Source organism: Lipophrys pholis, assembly GCF_963383615.2.
Source record: "Lipophrys pholis genome assembly, chromosome: 3".
NCBI lineage: Eukaryota > Metazoa > Chordata > Actinopteri > Blenniiformes > Blenniidae > Lipophrys > Lipophrys pholis.
This window is the reverse complement of record NC_137627.1, coordinates 2,580,552-2,603,552: the sequence shown is the minus strand read 5'-3', so window position 1 is coordinate 2,603,552 and position 23,001 is coordinate 2,580,552. Positions and strand designations below refer to the sequence as shown.

At 41.1% G+C, this 23,001-nt stretch overlaps 1 protein-coding gene across 1 annotated transcript in view; it reads left to right on the top strand.

Annotated features, from left to right (window-relative positions):
• Nucleotides 1–23,001, top strand: part of cadm2b (cell adhesion molecule 2b) — a 217,505-nt gene that overhangs the window by 149,029 nt on the left and 45,475 nt on the right. Inside the window, exon 3 of the mRNA XM_080460213.1 lies at nucleotides 10,207–10,356. Within this exon, the coding sequence (XP_080316339.1) occupies nucleotides 10,207–10,356 (150 nt within the window). The remainder of the gene's footprint in view (nucleotides 1–10,206; nucleotides 10,357–23,001) is intronic.

Genomic DNA, 23,001 nt, shown 5'->3' with positions numbered 1-23,001 from the left:
AAAAGCACTTGTCGGGATTTCTTGGTACCGACAAATGCACACCTCGAGAGGGCTCAAATTTTAATTAAAAAGAATATTTATCCTTTTCTCCTCTCAACACGTCGGCAAATAGGCCACATAGAGTTAGCAAATTAATTACAATTTAGTCAAGTCCCTGCAATCGGGGTAATTAATTGTGACGTTCCCGGGAGAATATTATCGGCTTAAATACATCGTCACACCAAAATTTTAGATTTGCTTTTGTTTTGAGGTGATCTGACAATAATTTACAGACAATCGTTTATATGTCTTAAATGTTATGTTTGATTGAAAAGCAACTCAATGTTACATCGCTGAACACTTTCGGCTCATAGCCACAAAAAATGGTTCGTACCAATTTAGCCGCTTGGAAAGAAATACGGCAGTTTTGATTCTGGACGTCGAGCGTCTGTACTGTGTCTTTAAATTTGTCTCCGGTCTCTGCAGGGGAGTGAAGTAATAAGACTGATCCCCCTCCAGGATCCGAGTCAGTTGTGTGACTGGTTTCATGCAGTTTCCTGAGAATCACAGTTCATCATGAAATGAAAAATTGGATGCTCAAATGTAATTGTGTATTTATTTAAGTAATAAACTGAGCCACCTTAATTGGTATCCATTTAAACCTCTCAACTAACCTTTCAAAGTAATGCTTGAAATGGGTCCTAAATGCTCTTCCATCATTAATTAGTTTTTTCCCGCTTTACACCTTCAGTGGCATAATTTGAATTAACCTTCTTGATATCATTTCTTTTTATTCCCATATTAAAGGCTTTAAAAAAAAAAAAAAAAAAAGGTTTTAACAGTATTCAATTCTCATTTACAAACACAAATATTAACCGGTTCTACTGCAGTTTTATAAGATTATACAGCTGAAACATGCAGCCGTGCTTCGGTAGGAAACAATTTCCACAATCAGCTCCCGCTACACCTACGTACGTGTGATTCGTGCAGGCATGTCGTCACGTGGAATTTGATCGCGGGCAGCCTCAGTATGAAGTTACTATCCCTCATTGGTAGGCAGAGGGGAGCTCAGCACCTCCAACACCTCTATTTGCAAAGAAGCTCTTGTAAAATCAAGCACCAGAGGCGAACATGTGGTTTGATAATGCTCTTCATTTTATATGAAAATTAATAATCATTATGATTCCCGAATAAGTGAAGGCGTTTCTGCGAGTCTCTTGTTTGTTTGTTTGAGTTGCTTGTTTTCTTTTTATCCTGCCTGCAGTTTATAGTTTATTCTGCAGTGGTGTGCTTGACTGCTCTCCAGCCATTCATCAAGGCACTGCTTTCCATTATTTGGTGCAGTCAGCTGAAACTGAGAAAGGCTTTTGGGTGGTATGGCTCATTCTTCCTCCACTAACTCTCTGTTCTCCTCGACAGAGATGTCCCTCGTTTTTTTTTTTTTTCACCTTCCGCCCCGGATCGGTAGTCATTAGACGAATCAGTGAAATTGTATATTCATGATTTGGTCGTCCTTCCTGGTATTTCTCTGGCATGTTGTGTTTTTTTTCTTCCACGAGTGTCATATCAGAGGAGAACCAAAAAGATTTCCACCTCAGCAATCGTGATAAAGCACTCGATTTGCATTCATCAGCTAACCCCTCTTAATCCTCCCCTTTAAGCACAGTCACAAAGATTTCTATCTCCCTCATATTCGCATTTTTGGAGATACCCACCCGAAACCACAAGACTCACAAAATCAATAACCTAAGTATCATATTCTTGGCTTCTAATATTGTCAGACTCAGATTCCATCAGGCTGAGGTCTGAGCTGCATTCTGATAACGGCATGAAAAGAGGCTGGCTGAGATGAAATGAAAGAGTTTATTGCTAATGTACACTCAACAGCCAGCCACTCCGAACATCTGTATTCATATTCATGCTCCACACCTGGCGAACAGACACCCCCCCCCCACCACCACCACCAGAATCCAGGTCTATTCTGTGTTTTAGCAGACATCTGTTCCCCGTGCTTCGCCTTTAAAATCTCATCATCAAATATTTGTGTTTACAGCGAGGACGCCATCCCCTCCACCAATTTACATTTCTACCTAATTTTAGCCGCGCATGTAAATATTTGATTCATGAGGCGGCGTCACTCGCCTCCCCGTGTGAAAGTTAATGCAGCCGCGGCTGCAGAGACAAGTCAGCGGCATCCTGACTGTGTGAAGCACAGCAAACAACTTGACTAATCTGGTGTGTGCTGACATTGTGACGGATGATCAGTGTGCTGCTGGCCCACCTGAATGTGGACCGTAATCTCACAGCTCAGGGTGATATTGCCAGTTTCAGCTTTTTACTGCTTGCTTTTGCTCGGGCACTAAAAGAGAGAAGGAAAAAAAAAAGAACCAGCTTTGAGATCTGTGTGATTGTCATGTGAAGAGGGGAGGGAAGCACTGCCAGGGGACCAATTACAGCTTTAAGAGTTTGGTCCATTTAAGCTGGTGCTGGAAGTGTTTTGATTTGAGGCGAGGGGGGACGAAAAACAAAACAATAAAATCTTGAATTTTAGCACATTAATTTCGATTTTAATGTGATTCGGGTTCATTTCAAGTTCAGGTTTTTACAATTTTATGGTTGCAATCTTAACCTCCCCCCCCTATTTTTTTTATTTTTTTTGGGTGAGAGGGGAGTCTGGGTTGTGAAAGTCATGATATGTGATTTCGTTCCCTTCACTTTATGATACTCACATAGAGAGTCACCAGCGTGAAAAAAGCAAACATTAATGGTATTCATGTCTCAGTGGGCAGCGGCTTCTTTCATCAAGACATCTCAGGTTACTCAATCCTCACCTATTCAGTGTAGTGGCAGGCAGGTTGCATGCTGTCTACTCTGAATATGTGCAAGCTGTCAACCTTCAGCTACAATTGCCTGAGAATAAGCTGCTCCCTCTCTTTCAGTATTATACACCTAAGCGGCGTTCGAAAAGGACGCCGCCATGGCCGGTATTGAAGTTCTTAAGGGTGTAGAGCCGATACGCTTTGTGTTTAAGGGATGGCCTATCCTCCCTACGGCGCCTCTGCAAAAGTGCAGGTTTATTCCTCATTTCATCACCGCACTTCACTGAGGCGTCTTGGATCATCAGCGGACCAGACAACCTTCATACCTCTATTATTTTTACAGTTTGTTCCCTTTCGCTGGCTTTGCTTTTATAGGAGAAACACAGCCGTAAACTCAAAACAATCTTGCTTTTATCTGGAGCCTCGCTCCGTTCCGCTCTTCGTATGGTACTTGTAATTGTTTATTTAATGTTAAAGCCACAGCGATGCCGAGGATTTCGCTTTCGTCTTCATTTTTTTGGTCGGGAGATGAATTAGAAGACTTTGAACTAATGCAATCTAAGAAAGGAGCGCTGAAATCCCACAGAGAGCGACTTTCTTTTCATGACTTTTTAAGTGTTTCTTATTCAAAACTGTCTCATCCGAGCTTCAACGCAACAAATTACATCTGAGCAAATTCTGAAAATTAAAAAAAAAAAGATGCCATTTTAGTCATAACAAGGCCTTTTGGGTTTTATCTTTTGGGGTTAAGACATTTTTTAAGTTCTAAAGGTAATGCAAAATGAAACTAACATATTTTTATTTAATCTTTCAGGCATCTTTGAAATTATTTCTGTAAAAAGACTATCAGCATCATCAGCACAGATCTTATTCCAGGTTTGTTTGAAGGAGAGTCTCAGTATTAAAAAAAAAAAAAAAGGCCAATTATCACTTTAACCCTCATTAAGAACAAATGTAAATTTTAGACAGAAATGCACACAACTTCCAGAATTGATTTATGCGTAACTCCTTAACCCTTGAATGTAACTTGCATGTATTATTTACTCATATGTACAGTATACTGTATATATTTGGTTGGTCTGTTTTTTAGTTTTTAGTAATTTTACACAAAGAGACCTGTTAGGATGAAGATCTTTCGACATAAACGTCTCCGTTGTTCTTGATTTGTAGCCTTGTCGGTACAGTTTAAAACCAACACATACTAAAACCATATCTCAAATTTTCACCCTCTGCATTTTGAACTAATCCTTCAGTTTGTTATATAATAACATGAACCCGGTGCTCCGTGCACACAGAATAAAAAGCAGTGTCGAGAAAGCTAAAAATATAATTAGAAGCTAACACATCCATATCTTCTACACCTTTTCTGCATAGTACACAGAGATCCAGGCATTTGCATTAAGCCGCTGCACAGTATAGCACTTAAAGTCTGCAGAGTACTTACAGTCACTGTTAGTGATGGTGTGGAAATAAAAAGAAAAAAGACTCCCTGGGTCAGTTTCACTTCATACCCAGTAACTGAAAGCTTTAAAGGTTTTAAAGGGGCTTAAGTGAAATAATCATATCTGTCTCATCGTATCACATAATGACCCCTGTGTCAATTCTTCATCTTTAGAGAAAACAAACATGAGAATCAACTGGAATGAATTGAATCTCCTCTAAACTCTCCTCACCAGGTCTACTACTGTGTGCGTGCCCCATATCCAAGCAGCTTGTATTTTATTTCGATTGCTCTCAGTGAACACATGTGTATGACGCCTGTGTTCTTCACGGGGAGCTGTTCAATTAGATGTACATCTGTTCCCTGTAGCTCTCTTCACAATGGACTTTTTAAATGCCCTGCATACACTCATAGGCAGTTTCACTTAATCTAACCAATTATAACTCAGCTCAGGATGGAGCTGGCTGAATTTACTTGATTAACTTCTGTAAGTGGAGAGTGTGTCATATGTTTTGCTAATTTATTTCCGTGCGATGGTACTAGTATGGCTAAAAATAATATCTTCAATAACAAAAAAAAAAAGCTGTGTATTACAGTGATTCTGACTTGTAATAGAACCAGAATTGGCCAAATAACATTAACAACAAATACTTTTAATTGATTGATGTTTCAGATATCTGTACTATACTTGAGTATTTATTTTTCAGATTACTTCCTTCATTTGAACACAAACATATGTACTTTCTCTTCCTTACATTCATAAAACTTGCTCATAACATCAATACTAAAACAGTAGCTTACATTCAGGGTGAGATACAGCAATAATGACTGAATACTAACACTTTTTTGGGGGTTTTGGAATTCTTAAGATCTGATCTACTAAACATTTGCATGTATGAAAGTGGGCCAGTCATGGTATTGTGCACATACACATGTTGCACCTGATGCACAAAACATCATAATGAATTAAAATATCATGCAAAATATTTCACAAATCAAGCAAAATACCAGGAAGAGTTGATGGGACTAGATAATTATAAATCATTCAGTGTGAATTATTATGTCTTTATTAAATCGACTTTATTATATGTTCTGTGTTTTACCTTAGACTTTGACATTATGACCAATCATCTTTCATTTTCTGGAACACTGATATATGTTTGTTCACTTTCTTCAACAACACGTCCAACTCCATGATATAACATTAATATGTTCGTGTTCAAGGCTCCATCCAGTCACTCCACGGCGAACACGAGCAGTCAAACACAGCAGATTGCTCTCCTGTAAAAACGATCTAAAGCAGGTAAAGTTCATTAAAATACTCCTTGAGCGGGACGCCACTCACTGTGTTGTTCTTCGTAAATCACTGCCAAAGTACAGGAAAAATTAAATTGCAATTGGCACAATTAGTACGCTTTATACACAATCAGGCCTTATTGTGTTTCATGTGAAATCCTGCCAGGTTATTACACCTGGAAATAATCTGAAAATAACCTAACATTGTACATAAATTTAACTAAAAATTCTTCAAGTTGATAACCTGCCTCATTGCTAATTACTGATAATCATGTTACAATAGCCCAGTAACTAGTGATACTGAAAATTAATAAATTTAATATGCTTTTCCTTTCATATCACCTGAATTCAACAGAGGCTTTTATTTTGTGTGAACGCCACGGCAGGACAAGATGACACACAAAACCCTCTTCACTCCTGGTTGCCAACTTCCAAAAATTAAACTAAACTAAACTAGATCAACTAACTAAGCAGCTAAAACACAACACAACACAATCATGAGCAACACTAACAATCCTAATATAACCTCAAAGAAAGACATTTGAAACACCGCCAACCCAACTCCCATAATGCATTGCAGCGATCACCTTCGTGACGCTACAACATGTCTCGGCTGGCGAGTGTTAATCTATCAAAATCAAGACGGTAAAACACCATTAAAGAAATTTAAACAATGGTTCAATATCATTCTCCAGACTCTCCCAACAAGATTTTTCTCATGACATGGCGGCATATCCGTTGTTTATGTTGGAAACAGAAAAAGAAAAAATGAAAACAACCGACGACAGATCTGTCTGTGGTGATGAAACCACTCTTGTGGCGCAAATTGACATGAAAGTAGGAACAATTTTCTAACCTTTCCTTTGCTGAAGGTCTGGTAGCTCAGGTGTTGGTGTCCCATCTTTTCAAAGCTGCTGTTTGTCCTCCAAAGAAAGTTGTGAAAATGTCTTTGTCATCTCTCGCGCTGCCTGTTAACCCGCCAACTAGCTAGAGAGCGTAGCAGCGCTGTATCAATTCACTAATGCACTGTGAATGTGCATATAGCATTTAGCACAGCACAGTTATGTCCAAAGGCAGCGTAGCCATCTGCCTTTTTACCTAAATGATTTTCATATTGGAGAACTGACTGCGCATGAGCAAACATCCACACACTGGATATGACTGGCAAAGGCAAAGCAGCAGTGTGTCTTCAGGAGAGGGTGTGGCCGTAGGGAGAGGGTGTGGCCTTATGGAGAGGGCGTGGCCTTATGGAGAGGGTGTGGCCTTAGGGAGAGGGTGTGGCCTTCAGGAAAGGGTGTGGCATTCAGGAAAGGGTGTGGCCTTAGGGAGAGGGTGTGTCCTTCAGGAGGGGGTGTGGCGTGTGTGTGTGTGTGTGTGTGTGTGTGTGTGTGTGTGTGTGTGTGTGTGTGTGTGTGTGTGTGTGTGTGTGTGTGTGTGTGTGTGTGTGTGTGTGTGTGTGTGTGTGTGTATTGTGTGTGCATTGTGTGTGCATTGTGTGTGTATGCATGTTGCCTCTCACACCACAACCACTGAAAAAAAATCAATAAAGTTAAAAATGAACTTCCACCTTTGTATTTGAGAAGATTTCAAAACTTGTAGAGTGAAAGTGCATTGGTTTTCCTAAGCTATTTAAGACTATATATCATAGTGTAAACAAATACAACTGATGTAAACGACATCAACAATCAAGACTAGAATAACAGTGTATAAGGAGAAGCAGCATTGAGATGTGGCATTCATCTTCAGTCGGGGACATGAGTGCTATTCCCAGCTCGGGGAGAAACAAAAGCACAGGTATGACTAAAAAACATTAAAAATGACTCTGTTGTTTCTCAGTAGCTGTGACAGTGCAGCTCAGCCAGAACACAAAGTCCCAGAAAACTGGAATTGAGGCAGCAGCAATGGAGTTCAGCCATCCTTTATTTTGTTATTTAAGGCGGTGCTTCTTCTGCTGTCAAAATAGTGTCTGTGATAAAGGCCCAGAGGTTGAGACGGATATTGATCAGCAGTCCGTGCATGTCTGCACAGTTTTAAAAGAGATCTAAACAGGTTGTAGTGTCTGTGTGGCTTCTCTGTATTTATTACCCTCATTTCTGACCCATATTTGATTTATTTTTGTCACCTTGTTGTTAAAAGAGCAACTTTATGCAACAACTTTATGCCGAGTTCAAAAAGTTTTCACGGTGCCCTTTTCTGCACAAAACGCTCCACGGGGGTCTGAGAATTAAATTAAATATGTTGCAGAATATTTTTCATTGTAGTCTAACATATGCATCTTTAAAGATTAGTGCACAGGGTCACTCGGCACAGCGTGGCATCCTTGGAGTGCGTCGTGATTCATTGACTTTTTCATAATATTGTTCGGCACCGTACTGCAGGGGCAAAGCCGAGTGGCCTCCAATCATCATCTTAGTAAAAAAAAAAGAAAGAAAGCAATGCACTCTGGGGCTGGGGATTATGCCTCCTCAGAAAGGACGCCGCTTTTGCACTCAACGCCGCTTCAGAACGTTGAGATTTTGTGAAGTTCATGAATGTAGTAGGAAAAGATCAGTTGGCTGCAGAGCTCTCCAATCATGCTGTGTTTAAAACAAAACAACACGGATACACTTCAGATACCGCGTGCAGCCTTCATCAAACATGAAATACTCCAAATAATCTGGCATTTTTATATATATATATTTATATTTCTTTAGAGCTGAAGCAACCATACATGCCCCAGCTGGGCTGAAACTTCCTGGATTGAGAGAGTTCCATTCATTACTGTTCGGGTTTTGCCTGTTTGCAATGCATTTCTGGGACGAGTGAAGAGTATACACAGGAGACAGGCAGCAAAGGTAGCGGAGAGACGACGAGCGGAGGGGAGGAATAGAAATGTAGGAGCTGACAACAACACCTCCACATGGTGTACACACACACACGCACACACACACACACACACACACACACCGCACACCCTCATCCATTATTTTTCACATAATGACATGCATAACTGGTTTTATTGAAGCACCTGGCTGACAGCACCCAACTGGATCTGAAATATTGTCATGATGACACATGGAAAGACAATGTGACGTCTAATAAAAAGAATAATAATGATAACAATAATAATAATAATCCTCTCACAATGATTAAAGCCACTTTCCTCACACTCAGCTGGTTACATTTGAGATTTCCTCATAGTCCTACTTACTTTAAAATAATCTGAAAAAATCATTAGTTAGCAGGTGCAAACTTTGATATATTTCTTTTAAAGGTATATTAAATCTGTGCAGTTGCTCAAACATCTCAAACATTCATTGTGGTGTTTCATTTTCTTACCCTGTATCACATCATTACACGAGACTAGACTACTCTAGACTACAATGGCAAAGGAATCAAAACATGCATCACGGACGATAGAAAATAATAGTAATTTAAAAGTGGGCTAATATGAATTAAAAGCCTTTGAAATGTGATGTAAGGGTAGATAATTGGGTGAAACCTGAGACTGAGCTTGGATATAATGTGCACATTTATAATAATTTCCCCATTCCTATTAATAGTGAACTTGGCCTTCACCTCCAGCTGACAATGGGCTGCATGAGGACAATGGAGGTCAAGGAAGGTGCACAGACCTTTGGCTGTCCCGGCCTCCTCTGCTCCCCCGTGTGAGCCGGACTAATGAGGCAGACAGCTGCTCCCTTAGTTGAAATGTCCCTGTGGTGAACTGTACCTGGGTGAAGCATAATGCAATGTCACCTTCAGATTCAGCCACATTACTGTACAAATGGGAACCAAAGCGGATCTGTTAAATCAAGAGAAAAAAAAACATCTACAAAGAGAAGCTGGTGGGCAGCGAAATGCTTCCAGGCAAATAAAGCAGATTCTGCTTCAAGCATGAACTCGAGAGCTAACACAGCTGTTGTTTACTGTCATCCTTAAAGGGGCCGGTCTGGCCAGGCTCATATTAGCCTACACTTTTGTCTTATCCCAATTCCCTTCAAAGGACTATTGGTTTTAGACATCTGTTTCCCAAGCTTGGCAGAGTTCAGTAAAACACAGGCAGGATAGAAATGCTTTTTTTTCTATGTAATTAGGGGACTTTGCCGAGATGACAAGTACAAATGTGGAATAAGAAGGTAAAAATCCAGCAAGGCTGGGTGATTAGGCCTCATTTGGGTGTCTTCTGCACACTGTGACGAGCGCCTGTTTCGGGGCACGGCTGTGGCTCGGATCGAAGGCCCACAGTGTCTGGGATTATGTGTCAATTTACCACCCAGCTGCAGCTCTACACTCCACACCAGAACATGACTACCTCTAATTAGGCCATGCTACCAATTAGGGCCTTGCAATAAGGCAGCAAGGAAGGCACTCTGGGAGAGTAAAAACCAACCATTGTTTCCATGATGTGGAAAAGAAAAAAAAAGAAAAATATATATATGGTTTTCTTGCTCCAACAGCTGCTGAAGGCTGGACACCAGGCTCCCTATTAACCTATCTTTCATTTGCAGTGATGTAATGAGGACGTTCATGTAACTGAACACTGTAATGACAGTATTAACTTCTTAAGACGTCCAAGTCTGAGCCGCTGCATTAATGTGATTCAGAGAAAAGGACAGTAACAAGCAGTCCAAAGCACCAATCTATTCATGTCACGGCCATGACCTCAAACTCTGCTTTCTAATCCCGCAGGTAGCCAGGGTCAGTTCCCCATAACTCAGAATGTGACGGTGGTGGAGGGGGGCACAGCCAACATGACCTGCCGTGTGGATTACAATGATAACACTTCCCTCCAGTGGTCAAACCCTGCACAACAGACCCTGTTCTTTGGGGACAAGAAAGGTAAGTAATATCCTGGAGGATAATGGCCATAACGATGAAATGATGAGATGTGATAAAGATGTCTCGGGCAGATTATATTACAACAGGAGTCTTGTTCATGCATTTTTAAAACTTGGAAAATTCAAAATTGTCCCTGCCTGTCTGTGAGCACACCGTTTGGCTGTGAACACAGGAGGGGGGAAAAAAAGACACGATAAGAAGAAAATACATGCATTTCCCGTAAAGTCAAAGCAGACTTTTAATGAACTCATGTCTCTAGTGATGTCCCAGGGCTCAACAACCCCCCCCCAAAAAAAACAATTGAATTGTACTTTTGTAATCATGAAACACTGACAGTGTTGTTTACAGCGCTGTAACGCCTGTGGATTGTGCCATGATTGGGCTTAATTAGTATTTTAGCTTGCCCTACATTTGTATAGCTGTTTGGATGTCACTCTGAAAAGGAAGTGCGCTGTTGCAACCTCATGAAACAAGGCACCGCGCCAGAATGAATTATGAGGTGCTCTCGCCAGCCAAATTCAATTTAAAGGTGACAAAAGTCTGGGAGTTGATAAATTGGAAGTGGGGTGAAAGGGAGTCTAACAGTGGACTGGTGTTGTAACGGTTGGGGGGGGGGGGGGTATTCATCTTTCAGTGTTTCTAGCAGCATATTATCCATTTCATTTATGCTGTAGCTGCTAATACAATATCATTGGTTCAGTGATTGAAGATGAACTTTCCCTTTGAATAACAATTGATAGCAGAGAGAGAGATGCCAGCAGAGTAAAGCAGAAGAATCCGGAGTCGCTGGCTTGTTTGAAGAAATACTTTTCTACCTCGCAACTGATTGGATTTTGTAATGAGGTCTAAGGTGTTTTATGAGATGAAATTACCTCCAAATACAATTAAATGAAAGTTAACTCAATCTTAAATAGATACTCTTGTATGAATGGCAGGAATATGCCCGAAGGATTCGAATTCAAACAGAAGTCACTGAACCAAATCCATTCTTTTTATGGTTATTTTTTTTTCCCCCCTGAATTATCTCGTGTACAATAGATGTAGCTTTCTACTATTTGACTTTGCAAAGCCAATTTCTATCTGCTTTCATAGCTTTGTGTTTTTAAAGAGATGTTACATGTAATGAATTTAATCTGCTCCTTCTTTCTGGCATGAATCAGGCCGGTGAACCGGGCTCCGTTTGTGTTGCCCGTCTCCTGTGAATACCAAGCGATTGTAAATACGGTGCCGCTTTAAGCGTGTAAGGAAAGCTTGGAGAGCGCAGTACACATGAGCCACTTTGCCCTTCTTGGGTAACCATTTATATTGCATGACAGAAGGCCTTTTCTGAGCAATAAGGATGACAAAATGAATGTAGTCCACTCAGCAGAGGTTGCCAGGGCTAAGTGTGGGAACGCTTCCTCTGCGTCTCCCACAGCCAAATGAAAAGCTTTATTGGCACGGCTGGTACGAGGCCCACGAGGCCATGAGGGGGAACGGGGAGGCGTGGAACAACACGGGCTTCATATGAAGAACAGGGTGGGACACCTGGGAAGAAATCTCCGCTGTGCCAAAGCACCAGTTAATTGCTTGGCAGAAGGCTGCGACTGTCCTCCTCCTTCCTGTTTGTTGTGCCTTCTCGTGAAGCCAGTGAGAAATGCTATCTTCAACCTTCTGTTACCTTCCAGTCCAGCTCGAGCTGCAGACGGTCCGAGCTCGAGGCGGGTGGCCGCTCCCCCCCGTCTGATGACGTGCGTCAATGATTCGCTCCCATTAATTGAGGCGTGTTGCATTTTTCTGACTTTCTTTGCTATGATTTCGAGCAGTTGTTCTGCCCAAATCGGCCGTCTGTGTGAGTATTTTTCTCCTCCCTGTGCTCGCTGTCTCTGTTGTCCACCTCTCTGTGTACTACAACCCTCTCGGGAGTGGATGACAGCGTGGCCATATGTTAGCGTTTGATGCACGCTCCAGTTTCTCCCGCTCCCCACGCTGTGGGTAGTTTGTCATTGTGCATGCGTAATCCAGAGGAGATTCTGCATTTAAAACGTTTACGTGTGACTCCCGATGCTCAACACACACAAACAAATGACACTGTGAGGCTTTTTTTTTCTCTCTTTAGAATCTATTCTCACTCGATCTCGCAAGCTTGGTATTAAAGATAAGGGCATTTGTCTGGATGTGTTTAGAGGTTGATATAAAATAGAGTGGCAGGGAAAGGACTATTAAAATGACCTTTTAAATTCCTTGGAGGAGCTATAGTAAAGAGAAACATCTTAAAAAAGAAAAAAAAGAAAAAAAGCTAGTGTACCATATTATATCAACTGAGTTTTACCGCTGCTGGGCAAAGTAAGACAAAATCTGATCTTTTGCCCCGACTATAATTTGTTCCATTTTAATTCAGGACTGTCAAATGAGAGCATAAAAAAAAGAGGAGCTATTACAGCCAAGGAGAAAGAGAAAGTCGCTCACCGAAAGGAAATATCTTCAGTCTTCTCCAGTATAACAGTGACTTTTGTAATTTTAGATATTTTTTGTACCACAGTAGGATGACGGTTTGCTCTGTCAGCTCACAGCTGGGAGTCAATGGTTTGATTCCTTATGTAGACTCTGTCTGTTCAGGTGTTCTTTGAATGAAACGTGCAGGTTTGGTTAATTTTTCTCTCTAAAATCCTCTTTTCCAGCTGATAAAGGTGCACTTCCCTTTGACCCTCACCTGGATTAAGCTTCTCTAAAGGAAGGATTGATGGACTACTTTATGGATTGCTATAATTCTTTTCCTAACAGACACTTCTTGCCCCTGACCAATGAGCCTTGAGGCATTAAAGCTGGATAAAGTTGGTAAAAAAATAGATTTATTGCGGGGGGTCAAACATTATTCATATAACCTTGACGCAAAATATCTCTGCTTCTCTTTCATTCCAAATTGGTTATGTCTGGTAAGACACCTAAATACCATAAGATCATGTTTTTTTTTCTCTTTCCAGCCTGTGAAGGGGTCAGTCTATATCTGTCATCCAAACAAAAACCAGCTGACACCTCTAAAGGTTGCTGAGCAAGGCACATTTGCTGACAGCGTGACTGTTATTAAGAGTGATGCAGTGCTGCCACGCTTCATTTGCAGTGTTGTGAAAGGCACATTTTAAAGTAACGCGCTCTGTTATTGCTTCTACTTTTAGCATCAACGGGTAAGCAGCTGATTTCTGTCATGAAACTGTTGAAACGGTTACAGAGATTGAATTTTCTGTGTTAGAAGATGGCTCTTATGCAGTTGTATTGCTGTTGTTTCGCTGTCCTGTTCAGCATTATCACACTTTTAGCTTTAGCATTATTCAAAGCTGTTTCCCTCAGCAGACTTGCTACTTTAGCAAAATGCTAAATCAGTTTCAGAGCTGCTGTCTCTCTCAAACATGCTACTGGAGCCTAATCCCAGCCCATAATCCCCTGGGATTTGGTAGTTTTATAGTTGACAGTCACAATCCAATTTAGTCGTCTTTCCATACGAATGTCTGTGTACTCTCCATTGTTTATGCTATAGTGTATTGTTCTTTGCATTCATGTGTGTGGGATCTATTTGTAACGTGGTTTAAACACTGAAGTTCTCGGAAACAAAAACACAAAAACGATGTGTTTTCATTGAATCATTGTCTCGTGAACGTGGCCTAAGTCAGCCAGAGTAACTGTGTTGGATCAACGTCCTTAAATCAACATTGCATTACCTTTATATGACCTGTGTTTGTGTCTTATCACAGCTTCCTGAGAACATATCTTGCAGGAGCCGCGAGAGTTTAGCTCAGACATATTGGCAGCCGGTGGGCGACGTGTGGCCATAATTACTAATGTATTGATTTCACAGGTAATTATAGGATGATCATTTTAAGCTCATTCGAATCAAGCATCACTTGGAATTACTCCTAATTAATTTATCACTGTAGAAAATACTAAATGTATTTATGTTGATTAAAACTAAAGACTTACAATCAGTTTATTTAATTAAATTCGTTGCCATTATTCTGATAAATTTGCGTGGTGACGAACTATGGATTTGGTCTTATGGTAGTGAGTGTCAGGTTTCTGTGTCTGCCCCTGTGTGTCTCGCCTCATGTTTCCAATTAACCAATGGCCTTCTCCCTCTGTGTGCGCCGAGTCGAGTTCCACCTGTGTCCACCCCTTCCCAGTGTATTTAAGCCTCCCGTTCTCTGTTGTCTGTCTGTTCATTTTGTCAACCTGTCTCGTCCACGTCCCTGCCCCAGCACCACAGTATTACCCCTTTGGTTTTGGACTTTGACTTCCCTTGGCTTTTATTTCTGAGATAAATTAAATTTTTTTGTACCACCAGGCGAGTCTGTGTTTGGGTCCACCTGCAATCCCTGACAGAGAGGACACAATTATTGTGGACCCTCACCATCATCAGTTGCCCATTGAGTGTGTGGGTCATAGAGCTCATTATTGTGAAACGCTAACTAGACATATTCTAATACTTCCTTTTCGAGGTAATCTTTATCTGCAGTACCTAGTAAATTGGCTACACTGCTTTTTAAAGCAGTAACTCGTCTGTCGCCTTCATAATGCTGCAACCCATCTGTTGCAGTTGCAGCTGGGAGTTGTCAGAACAAATTTAACTAACGTAATTTTATAATATCCAATTATTACAATACTTTCTCATTTAGTGGTTGATTAGATGGAATTAAAGATAAAAATGTTTTAGTTCATTTGGGTTTTTGTAATTGCAGTTCTTCCAAATCTCATTCTGACCTGCTTCTGAGGACAAGAAGACAGGTTATATTTCAAAACACCCCAGAGAGTCGTCTTACCCCCCCCCCCCCTTAGAGGCGAAGCTCGTTCATTCTTGTGCTACAGTTGTTTGTGCTGTTACTGACCTAATTTAGGGATGTTTTCTCAGGTGGAAATTAAAAAGAAAAAGCGGGAGAGAAAAGAAAATGAAAGCAAAATGCTGAGGGGCTTTAAAAGAGACAAACAGTTGTAATGAGACAAAGCAGAACTGCAGTCTCCGGTGTCAGCCTCGTATGCCTCACCACTAAATCTTCCTTTCACCATTTCATTCAAGACATTTTAACACACAGTTGATGCAATTTGTTCTTGTACGTTCAGTATCCATTAATAACAACACTACCCCGATTGACCTTCTGTTGACTTAATTGCAACATGCAACAGACGCGGGGTCACAGCAGTGCTTTATTAGTTTATAAATCCACGGGGAGTCAGCAGGTAGAGAAGATAATTCCAGCAGCTCATCAGAGCATGTTGTGATCTATAATTTGTCCACACAGCAATGTCCTGTCCCACGGCAAGGCCCACAAGGAGGATAAAAGATGAGTTTGCAGGCTGCAAGAAGATAGTTGGAAGAAGAACACTGGAATAAGGTATTATTGGTGAGGCTGCAAGCGATATCTCATCAGATCCTGTAAGAGGCTCAGTTAAATCTTGTGGATCTCCAAGAGATTGTTAACCTTCGCGGATTCCTACATCCGATCCATATGGGTTGGACTGTCTCTGCATATTTGTCTAAAGCTGTACACAGCCCTCTTCTTATATCGTGCCAGCTGGCTCCTTGGCGCCACTCGTCCTCATTCATTATGTATATCTGAGTCTTGCTTGATTGTTGCCACCTCCGGGGCTTCAGACGACACTACAGCAAAGACCAGCGTTGAGATCTGTGCGCACTACTGCCACGGACCTGAGACAACAAAGATTGATCACCTTAATAGCTAGGCCAACGCTTCCTTCATATATTAGCCCAATTAGAGCGCTCTGCAAGTGAGCAGCTCTGTGGTGAGCTGCCATGATGAAAAAAAAAATAAATGATTTAGACCATATGTCTTTTGTAAAATTATCCCTTTTATATGTTGCTGGTGATAAGAATTACCATTACTGAGCATCAGAAATGAGAGCAGAGCTGTCCTTTTGCCGTCTTCATTAAGATTTACTTCACTTTTAGTTTCTCTGGGAAACGGATAAGATGTAAGTCGTGAGGCTGCAGAGAATTATAATGACATTCATGGAGGCATGCAGGAGGGAAGACGGAGCCTTTGTCCAATATAGTGAATATGAATAATGCAATTAATGGAGAGCATCCGCAGGTTGCATGTCAAAGGCAGATAAATTGTTCATTTGATCTACAGCATGCGCAGCGATATAGAGACGTATGCGACATGTAACATACATGCCGCGGCAGATTGTACATCACTTTTTCCCCATTTCAGCTCCATCTCCCAGAAGGGCATGGTTCATCATTTATGACATTTAATTGGGACATTCTGCCTGGATCATAAAGGTCACAAAGCAAAATTGATCTTAATTGGCTTGTAGTAATCAAAATGCTGTTATGTGCTAAATGAATGCTCTAATGTGAGCATTAAAACATTCATTAGCTTGAGAGAATGAAGGATAATTACCAAGGATGCAATTACTGGAGTGAGCACCAATGAAAGCACATTTAAACCCCCATTCGAGTAAACACACAACATTTGACAGCGGGTCTGCAATAAGCACAGAAGTTGTTACCTGAACCTTGTAAGGCATGAAAGGCATGCTTGTGTGTCGATACTCAAGCTGAAATGAACTTTTGTTTCTGTTTGTTTACCTTCACTTACATGACTTAAATTAAAGGAAAATTAAATTAAAGAATATAATTAATAGAATGAAGTGCTACATATATAAACAAGGACAGATGCAACAACCAAAAAAAAAAATTATATAAAAGACTGAACATGACTTAATAAATAGAAATGTCAGATGGTGTAAGGTCTTTTAACAGGTGACAAGCCACAAGTTTGTATCGGCAAGTAGTGTTTACTTTTCAGCAGAAAGGGTCTCATGGCCACAGCGAATGTCTTTCTTTAGGAACTAATGGGCTTTTAAGTGTACTGGATTACCTCCAGCTTCACTGAAAGGTGTATCTACCATAACGGGACAATATACTCTACTATTATCGCTAATGTGATGAGCTGCTCTTGCATCTGCTATACAAAGCCCTGTGCCGTGCGACGCGCTCATGTATTATTTATAAGAGCTCTTTAAGATAATAAAGAAAATGTATTCAAAGTCCTTTTAGAAGTGCAAGGCCCACCTGAAAAATGTTCAGATTTTTACGGCAACTAAGTCATTGTTATGCGTACGCCTTCACATGCCCTGAAGACGGAGTTGTGAGCCAACAGAATTATGTAACCCTACATGGTACTTGTTTAACAAAAAAATTAATTTAGAGAATTTATGTAAAACTTGTCCCAAAGTAAAAAAAAAAAACTAAATCCCACAGTGTACAATCATGCTTGGCTGAGAAATGGATGGAGAAAAATATACCCAGTCTCATGTTTTACTGCTTTAAAAGAAGGTACGTAATGTAGCTGCCGGGAGACTTCCTTCTTCTTTCCTTCCGTCCTTCAAGCACTGAAAATTAGCCCAATTTGAGCAGCATCTGCTCTGTGGGATCTCTGAGAGCGCGGGCAGTGACAATGGCCCTCTGGAACAAGGCTCTTTCCTTCTCTTAATTGCAGCCACATGTGTGGTGGGAAAGAGCCCCCTGCCTGCACCACTATAGACCTGGAACACATCCAGAATCGCCCACACAGTGACTGAGCGAGCACAGCCAGCAGCAAACACACTCTAATTGCAAAGAGTGGAGCCCATGGCTGGAGAGAGGGGGCGACGAGGGGGAGGGGGTTTGCCAGGATCCTGTGTTCTCACTGAAGGACAGCTAATGCTTTCACATTTCGCCACCAGCTCCAAGTGCTTACAGGCCATGCAAAAATGGCCAATTGGAGGCGGGGGGGGGGGGGGGGGGGTGGGGGCGCACGCTGCAGATGTAACATATTTTGCTGAACTCAGGAGCCACCAGCTTGTCTCCAAGACTAATGGATAAATGTGAAATATCCTTTTCTATCTCGACTGTCAAAATCATCGTTTTGGACTGGAAACATTGGTTAACATCTGTCTGCTGCTCAGTGGAGTGTAAAAGTGAATGCCATGTGATAATTACACTTCCACTTCCTCAGCTTCCAGTTTTATTTGAGGACAGGGCTAATGTAGCTTCTAACCAGATTGTCAGCTCTTCCTCTACGTGTCAAAACTGTGCACCATATTAGAGTAAGTCATTTTAACTGCAGCTCCATATGTGAGGACCGACTTCCTGTGCATGGTACTCGGAGACGAGCCTCAGCAAAACTGGCCTGGATTGTGGAAACCTAATCCGACACGGCTCTCGTCTTAGGAGACCTCAGTGTGCTCTTCCACTGACATGGTTGGTGGTGCAAAGGACTGTCAGTGAAACAAGGCAAACATTACTTTGCATCAAAGGGCCGTAGCGGCAGCACCCCTTGCCCCGAGGGGGGGGGGAAGGGGGACCAGGGTGTCAGTTTTACTGATTTGAGACAGCATTGGTAATGCCTCCATCACACGAGATGTACTGCTGCCATGCTATTAAGCTGCCAGGCTGCAAGGCTGCAGCATGCACAAGGTCAGGGAGCAGATTTATGTTTCCGCCTAAGCAGAATGAACAGCACAAGAGCTATCTAGGGTTTGGGGGAAATGAACCTTTTCATCACATTGATTTCCTAAAGCACCTGGAAAAAAGCTTTGTCAGCCGTTGGCATTTGGGTCTGATTGTGACGGATCTGCCCACAATCTGGGCTCCTAGCCTGGATTGGATTCTAGTTTCCTGACCATATGCTGTTTGAGTAATAGATAACACTTGTCTTTGGGTTATTCAAGCCTTTGTACATCTCATTCTATCAATATGTCATTGACCCATGTGCTGTTTAATGCCCGCGGCTGTGCGACAAAAACTCATCCGTCAAAACCATCTTTTGTTTAACTATATGATGTTTCTCACTTTCTACTTGGCTTCATTTTGTCAACCTCACTTTATGAGCTGCTGACATTTAGGTGTATTTCAGTTTCGAATGGTAATGTGGTGTTAATTAGAAGATACCTGCTCACTTGAAATAATCACTGGCCTGTCCTGTAGTGTTTGGTATTTAAAGCAGAACCACACATCTGGTGAGCTCTTAAACTAGAGCTTTTAACGGGTCCTAATGGTCAATCAGTTCAGTGGAATAAAATACCATCAGCTTCCATTCATTTTATTTCAATTCGTTCAGTTGTTTTCAATTCACTTCAATTCATTTCGGTTTGATTCAATTCAGTTCCATTATTTCAATAATACAATTGTTCCTAGGCTTCAGTCATTCTATAATATTTGATTTGATTCCACTCCCTTCCTTATTATTACAATTACATTCTCAACTCCAATAACTTAAGTTCAGTTGAATCTCTATAAATTCCTTTCAGTATAATACATTTCATCAGGACTTGCTTTGAACTTTCAAAAAATCTTTAAAATACGGAATAATTAAGGGTTACAGTTCAGACTTGACGAGAGAAAGGAAATATCACAATGTTATTCATATGCTATGGTCTTTATATCTCTCCTCTGTTTATTTATTTTCGTGGGTTTTGAGTTGTTGTTTGTAAGATGCACATATTCTCCTTTACTCCGTAGAATTTATAGGATAAGCGTAAATAACCCATTAATTTTTTTTCTATGCATTGAAATATTACGAGGAATATATTCATTGATAATTAAATTGGATTAATTTCCATTGTGCTCTATTGTATTTGCATTTATAAAATCAATCTATTCAGGTCAATGCGATTCACTTATACTCGACTCTGTTACTTTCAATTCGTTTGAAAACTTTGACCAAAGAAAAACTAGATTGAATCTGTCACTGAATGCGTCTCAAAGTTACTGCTTTTGCCGATACAGAATCGGGGCAAAGTTTTGGATGAAATCCAACATGTCAGATTTATTGAAACCTATCCAATGATAATTGAAGTATTTCCTCAAACAAAACCCGACTAGTCTGTGTTAACTTTCATTGTTAACTTGACCGAAATTCCCCGATGAATGGTGACTTCACTTTACAAAGAGGCCTGATTCCTCTCGGTTTCCCTAACAGTGGAGGCGAGAGAGCTTCCTGAGAGCATCGAAATTGCTGCTGCTGTCAAGAAACACAACACTTTCAACGTCTGCGAAGGCAGTTGCCAAAGATCTTGAAATCTGTGTTTCAGTAAATTGCCAGGCCTTAAAAAAAAAAAAGAAAAAAGAGGCTTCATGTAGGTGAAACTTAAAAAACAACCCAAACCAAACATCCAGGAGCAACGAGTAAACACAAATACATTTGAACTAAATCCAACTCAAAACCTTTTGGAATCTCAAGTAAATAGGTCTGAATTGCAAATTCGGCGTATTTGCATTTACGTGTGAAGTTATTCTAAACTCTGTACTCGCAAATTATGTGTACCAGTGACTCTGAGTAGGACTTCATAACACGATGCTCTGTGTGTTTTTCCAAACAGACATAATTTTGTTGGCATATGAGTACTATGAAGCTGTGATGTAAGCCATAGTTTGCTCATTTTAATAAAAGTAACCAAACACTGAGTGGGGGATTACGCAACAGTAACTTGGCAAGTTTGTACGAACATTTTAATCCTTCTTGTCAACATCGAGTCCGCTCCGACAGACATCCAATTGAGCTGATCACAGCTGCTGGAGTGAACGTGCTGGTTTTTACGCCATCAGATTTTGGACGTACTGTCTCTTTAACCGCAAGACGTCAACTTCCCTCGGCACGCAAATCCCTTTTACAAACCCGAAACGAAACACTTATCAGCATCTCAGAGGTGTTTGTGCTTCAAGGAACAGTCTGTTGAGGAGAAGAGAAAGTTGGCCTGTTTCTTGCCGCCTCTCCCTCCCTCCGTTACAGAGATGGAGGGATTCGGGCCAGGGGAAGTGTGGTATGTCATCTTATCCATCACTTTGATCCTCCCAGTCTGTGCTTCCACATCTCCTCGGTTCCCGTACGATGTTTGCTAAGACCCCATCACCTCGCCAATACAACCATCCACCAAAGGGTTGCTGTTTTCTCCCAGAGCCTCTGGGTATTTCCAGGCTCTGTTGTGAGGATGCTTAACTACAAAGAAGCCCAGGCAGCTTTGTTTCAGGAAGCTGTTTGCTACAGTAAGACTATCAAGTGTTTGTATTAAGCCCCTTAGCACATAATAAGCTGGCTGTCTGATGGCACAGCTGGTTATTACATTTTAATTCAGGCTTGAGGAGGGTTCTTTTTTTTAATACACATATATATATATATATACACACACACACACACACACTCTTTATTCTTATATAGCAAAGTCTATTTGCTCGGAAACTTTACCCAATCATCAGTCTTTCTTTAGTGGCAGTGTGACACCGAATATGAGAATGATCAGAAATGGTGTGATGTAAAAGAAAACAAAGCACTGTTTGTTCTAAAAAAACCATTTTTGGACAAACTATATTAGTTTGTAAACTTTTTCCTGTGTGTTTGTCTTTAATACTTTCTAATGGACTACTTGAGTTGAGTACCGTGGACTCAGTGAAGAAGACCCACTATTTTCATCCTGCTGTTTATCTTAGACTCCATTTACACAACAAATGCATAAAGCACATTGTCTTTTTTTTACTTTGGTTGTTTCTCTTTGTTCCTTATTGTTTGCAAATATACATTTTCAACTGAAAACGGAAAACCTTTGTCACTCTTTGGGGGTGTTGTCTGTTTACATGACAAAGATGCTCCGAGCCAATGAAAAAGCAAGTTTTTGAAAACACTTCAAAAACGCTGCAACTTCGTTTCAGTGTGAACGAGGGAAAACGCAACTTTGTGAAAACATTCCAAACAGTTTCTGTGGAAATGGGGGAAAGTTTTCTTCTGCACATACGTGAGTAAATGAACAATAACAACAAAGGCATGACTACCAGTCCATATTCTCCTGGACCTGATGTCGCCCCCCCCCCCCCCCCAAAAAAGCATCAAACCTCTACAAACTGGGCCTGAATCGTCTAACTGTGAAGAAAGAGTTCACACTATCACACCATACACATTATGTCGTGGATTATATCACAGTTCCTTAGCAGCACCGTACCATTAAGCACTCAGAGAGAATATTCCCCGTTCTTCCTTGAGATCCTTTCTGGGTGGAGTTTGTATGTTCTCCCTTTGCACGTGTGAGATTTATCCCACATTTCCAAAACATGCATTTGAGGTTAATTCCTGAGTGTCAAATGGCCTGAAGTGTGTTTGTAAGCGTGTGTTGGACCGGCTACCTGTATACCGTCTTTAGGCTCCACCTCCCTGTGACCACACGCAGGATAAAACGATACAGAAAGATGGATTGATGGAAACACCTTGAGTGATAAGCAATTTTCTCTCTGCTTTCTTTTTTATCTGACACCCTTACCTTGGCCGCAACAATTAAAACGTAATTAGCACCGACTCCTGCTGCATTTTGCCAGATTTCTTCCCTCTGTAGTGCGATTCAATAGAGTTGAAATGACTCCAGATGAAAGGGGGGCCCTGGGAGAAAGCTGGCCAGGCCTTCAGGGACCGAGGATTAAGAACGAGTAATTTATTCAACGAGGAGCACTTTTCTCCCTGCCCTCTGCAGTAGGCAGCTTCTGCATTTAAAAACTGTACAGTATGAGAGATGACAGGTACGAGATGACCTTTTCAACTCTGGCGTGTGGTTTTAAAAGGTTTATGGATGAGCACTTCTGAAGGTGTCTGGCAAGTTAAGGACACTTCAGAAACCTTTATTTCACAA